General features: G+C 40.6%; 1 protein-coding gene across 1 annotated transcript; it reads left to right on the top strand.

Annotated features, from left to right (window-relative positions):
* The first annotated feature begins 4,235 nt into the window (after positions 1 to 4,235).
* LOC138794026 (olfactory receptor 6N1-like) lies at positions 4,236 to 5,231 on the top strand. Its single transcript, XM_069972791.1, has one exon. The coding sequence runs from the start codon at positions 4,236 to 4,238 to the stop codon at positions 5,229 to 5,231; it is 996 nt and encodes a 331-aa protein (XP_069828892.1).
* The last annotated feature ends 417 nt before the right edge of the window (positions 5,232 to 5,648 follow it).

The raw sequence follows: 5,648 nt of genomic DNA, 5'->3' as shown, positions 1-5,648 counted from the left end.
CAAAGATCTATGGAACTATTGTCATTTTTATGCAGCAAAATGCAACATTTTGGCAGAAAATGAAAACTGAGTGATCTGGGAGCAATACTCCCCTTTGGCTCCAAAGCCTGAGGACACACAGCAGTGCCAGAATAATGTCCCAGACAGTTAGTTTAGGAGATTGCTCTCTACCAATAATAGTATCAGCAAAGTGACCAACACATTGTTTTTTCTTTCAGTTTTTAATTTTACTATCAAGAATTTAAAATAATTCTGAAATCCTGCAGTTTCCATTCTCACCACTAGGGTTAAAACTAAGTTAAACATTTCTGTTTTGTTTGTGATGCTGGAAAATTCATGTTAATGGGGCACGTCCTGTCCATCATTGTCTATGTCTATATGCTGTAAAACATTACTTATTACTTAATGCTGTTAAAAACAGCTCAGGCAAAATGTCTGCCCTTATAACAATACAATAAAATATGACATATACAAATAGAATTACACAAAAAAACAACATGTTTCAGTATCTGGCTCTAACCAGCAAAGAAAAAAAAAGCTTTAAATACTTTTCATGAAGGAAGACTTTTTAATGTGTGTTCTATTTTTTTGGACATAACAACATTTTAATTGCAACATACACAGTTGCAAGAAAAAGTATGTGAACCCCTTGAAATTCCCTGGATTTCTGCATGGCTTTCTAATGAAATGCAAGCCAATTATTCTTTAGATAACAAACAAACGCAATGTAACTAAACTAGAAAAAATAATCCGCTTTAACATTCCTATCTTTTATTGAGAACATTGAATGAACATCCACAGTGTAGGTGGAAAATTAAGTGAGCTCAATAAAGTTCTATAGCGGTAATCAGCATCACATTGAAGGGGAATATTGGACCCTTTCTGTCTGTGTGATACTCTGCCAGTAGTTTTAATGTCGTGACACAAGTGCTAGTCCAGCACACAGGTGTAATGTTGATACCTGGTTAGGCTCTTGTCACGGCAGTGGCAACTGACCCTACTCTATCTGCATCTGCTCACTTTGGTGACTAGACTTTGTCCTGGCACAAGCCAGGCCCTGGCTTGGCTTCTGCAGAAACTTGACTTTTGTGTGTCCTCTCTTGCTGAAAATCAGACTAGAACTGAACTTGCACTTCCTCCACCAGTAAAACTCCTCCTACAGGGGCCTTTGTGTGCCTGCCTGTGAGTGGTGGTGATGATGTGCAGGAGAAAGAAGAGAGGATAGATAGAAAAGAAAAGAGCACCTCCTAATGGTCAGCATATAACACATGGTAAACAGAGAAACATTAACCCATTACCTTCTTTCAGCTGTGCCTAGAAATATGTGCATAAGCATAAAATAAACACTGACACCTAGTCGGGAAACTTAATACCTCATCCACCACTTAACATAAAAGCTTTTTGACAGGTACACAAGAGAAGAGAAAAACACCAGTGGTGGGACACCACATCTGCAAATGTTCGTTCAGTTCATCAATACTTCTGGAATGCCCTGGGTGTATAATGTTGTAAACATAAGCGAAATTACAGTGACCATTTGACTAGCGATGACTTTTCTAGTATCTCTTTCTGACTGTTCTATGTAAGGACAGGGGGAGGGGAGTGCAGGGCACAGCAGGTCCCACCCCATATATTCCACCTGAGTCCCTTCCTGTCACCCGGACCCACATACTATCGGGGCATATATCATCAGGGCCCCCTTTTTAGAGCATAGGCATAAACATCAATTGCAACCATTCTGACCTTCAGTCTGGTTGGGTGTGGGATTTATAATTATTTGTTTGTGATAGTGACTTTGTTCGATTTTAACAGAGGATTTATTTATTAAAAGTTATGTTTTAGATTTTCCTTTTTGGTCTCATTGAAGTTGTGGAATATACGAGTATCCATGATGGCAGTGATTTGTTCATTATAAGGTTAAACAACTAATCAGGTATGGTATATGGCGGTACATTACTGTTTGGAGAAATTCCATGGGGACCATTGTGGTCACTTCTATTTATGGAGCCGTCATCAATCCTTGATTAAACCCAAAGGGAAAAAACATATGAGATGTAGAGTTATTATCACTGCCAACAACAACAAGGCGAGCGGCCATTAGAGGAGGCTCAGATGCTTCATACAGATGGTCTAATAAATCCTGAGAGGGTTATAACCACAATTGATATCCCTTAGGTTTGTTATGAGAGGGTATAAATAGGAATGTAAGACGCCGGGTGGCGAGAAAATCCAAACACTAACAAAGTTCTCAGATCCAGTACAGGAAGAGTCCAATAGTCATTCGAATTCCCTAAAACTGGGCAAAAATTTTATTACACAGGGTTAGCGAGATTAAATTTCCCCAATGCAGAGGGCTCTAGGGGTCGTTCTGCAGCTTTGAATGAGACAAGTATCGGACAATATGCTTTTGGCATTTAGTGATAAAAAAAATAGAATGGAAAGTTGCCAATTGGTGGTGCTGTAGGAATAACAGTATTTGTATGATGCGCAGGTGACCGGTCATTATTCTTCTCCTCCTCGCTCTTCCAATCTCTGTGTGACTTCTGGTTATGGGGTCTCTTGAAGAACCAGATCTGAAGCATGGTGTTTTTTGGCATGTTCGAGCGATTAAAGCGGACTGAGGAAAACATGGTTATATAGCATGATTTGCATACCGGTAGTTCTACATATTGGCAAATTTTTGCACAATTTTTTTTTAGTGCGTATATCATTTCATGTTGTCCAATTTTCTAAATTGGGATAGGGTAATTTTGGTATATTTAAGATCATTTAGATTCTTAGAGCACAAAGGAACTTACACAGTATAATAAACACATCAGAGAGTGGGAGAAAAGTTCATGAAAGGGATGTTTACACAATCAGATAATTTGCATATCCATCACTCCATTATATCCATTGAACCATTATAAAAATCCAAGTTCCCCCCCATGTTTTCAGTTGTCCAACTCAGATGATTTTCGTGCATGCACGCACTGAACTGTTTTCATCGGACGGATCATCTGCCCAAGTAAATGGACCTCAAAAGCAATGTCAGGTCTGTATGCAGTTTTTTTTTATTTTTTATTTGCGCATATATGGATAGCATTATGACCGGTGTCTCAAACCCATTATTTAATGACCTGGTTTCCATAAAATGTGTAGAAAAATCTCGAAAACCTGTCAAGAAAATTTATACAAAGAATTTGTATTAAAATAAAAAACAAAATAAAAAAAAGATTGAAAATTATATACTAATATATATATATATATATATATATATATATATATATATTGCTTGTGAAGTCAAGTTTATTCATTAGCCTCTAAATATAGAGAGTGAACATAGCCATATGGTGTAACAATTTAAAGTGGACCTGTCGGCTGGAAAAGAGGGGTGTTAGTATGTCCATGGCTATTGATTGATCAGAGTCTGTCTCTGGGCGGATCCTGATCGGCTTCCATAGCCATGACATTATAGGCCTCAGTACGACCTCCGGTTGCCATGGCTACCATGAGGACTTGCTTGACAATGGTAAACAGAGGGGGATTTTGCTCTCTGTTAACCCAGTTGGATGCTGCAGTCTAACTGACCTCAGCTTCTATATTGTTAACTATGGGGATGGGATTGTGGTTCCGGTCCCAACAGTTGCAATGAGTGCCAAGCTATGATTGACAGCCAGTAGCAGCCATGGATGGCACGGCCACTGCTTTTGTGTCCAGTGTAGGACTGGGGTACCTGGGACCCACCAGAGGAAATGATCATAGGGGCCCACTAATGAAGAACCAGTAAGAAACAACATGTCAGTCAATGTTACTGCAGGTTCTAAAGCTGGGGGCCCACCGGAGGATCCTCTGGTGGGCCAGTCCGACACTGTTTGTGTCCATGTCATCAGGTGGATGTAAGGCCTTATTCCCACATTCCGTGAAACACGGACAGCATGGACGTGGAAGGCCTGACTGGATGCTTTACCCGCGAAGCATGATATATCAATACCATGTCGGGAGCAGGAAAAGTGTTCAAATCTTTGCAGTACTTTAATAAAGTAGCCCCGTGGCTGTATCTTACCCAGTGTAAGGCTAATTTCTTAGTAAGGATTTATATGTGAATCTAAGGCTACTTTTAGGACAGTACAAAGGGAACAGTTGTAAGGGTCCCTGGGAATCAAAGGAACTAAACTCACCTGTAGGCTGAGACAACCCCCTCCTGCACCTCTATGTAGCAGAGACTTTTTGTTAATATTTTCCCATCTGATTGCATGAACCAGGCGGATGAGGATTACCTCCGCCCAGCAGTTTCTCCTAATCTGACCACTACTCTCGTGACGGAATTCATCATCTGTGGCCTCCCAAGCCTTGAGCAGTATCAACTTCTGCTCTTCTGTGTGTTCCTCCTCATCTACCTCTTCACTTTAATTGGAAATGGAAGCATCCTCTTCTTGGTGGTACTTGACCGCCGGCTGCATACTCCTATGTATTTCTTTGTCAGTAATTTATCTGTCCTCGATTTGAGCTTCACAACAGTAACCGTCCCCAAGATGTTGGCCAAGTTCTCCATGAACATTGACACCATTTCCTATACGGCCTGTTTTGCGCAGATGTATTTTTTTGGGTCTTTTGCTGCGACAGAGTGTGTACTTCTGGCGGTAATGGCTTATGACCGATATGTTGCCGTATGTTTTCCATTACATTACCCGACCATCATGACTAGGAGATTGTGTCTACTGTTCATAACTATCACATGGTCTGGTGGTTTCTTCACTCCACTAACAGCTTTAATTTTAGCTTTGAAGTTACCATTTTGTGGCCCTAATATCATCTATCATTACTACTGCGATTATTCCCCGTTGCTGCAGTGCGCCTGTACCGACACCACTATTAACGTGGCAGTCGGGTCCGCCATCTGTGGTTTTGGTCTTCTTATAACATTTACTCTAGTAGTTGTTTCTTATGTTAAAATCATATTAACCATCCTCAAAATGAATTCCAAAAATGGACGTATGAAGACGTTCTCCACATGCGCCTCACACTTTACCGTGGTCAGTATCTTCTTCTTGCCACTAATCTTCATATATGTTCGGCCAAAGGCTTCCTACTCCTCAGATGTGGACTCTCTGGTGGCCTTGCTCTTCACAGTATTAACACCGATGATGAATCCGGTTATATACAGCCTCAGGAACAAGGACATTATAGAGGCTTTCAAGAAGAAAATGCATCCTTTAAGCGATAGACTAACACCAAAATACAATATCTGAAAAACAATGTTCACCAACATGAAAACCTGAACCCAACTGTGATGTGTTTACTGGTGAACTAAAACACATTTGTAGATAGAAAGCTGATCTACAGGTTATTAATTCAAGAGTTCATTTTCTCCCTGCACTGTGGATGTTTACTGAATGTGCTCAATAAACGACTCTGACAATACAGCTGTTTGTATTATTCATTTAGATATACAGTGGTAACTTGGTTTAAGAGCGTTTTGGTTTAAGAGCTCACAGTTTTTCAAAATTGTGACTTGGTTTAGGAGCATTGCTTTGGTGTAAGAGCTCCCTGTACTGGGTGGGAGGGGGAGTGGGGGAGGGGCATGGTTTGCATAGCAGGGTCTACAGCCCTGTACTCTGACCCAGGAAGTCTCCCTCACCTTCCAAATCATAGCAGATCCACTTCAG

This window comes from Dendropsophus ebraccatus, chromosome 5 (assembly GCF_027789765.1).
Source record: "Dendropsophus ebraccatus isolate aDenEbr1 chromosome 5, aDenEbr1.pat, whole genome shotgun sequence".
NCBI classification, from domain to species: Eukaryota; Metazoa; Chordata; class Amphibia; order Anura; family Hylidae; genus Dendropsophus; species Dendropsophus ebraccatus.
The sequence above is the reverse complement of the archived record's forward strand: the minus strand, read 5'-3'. Positions and strand labels throughout refer to the sequence as shown.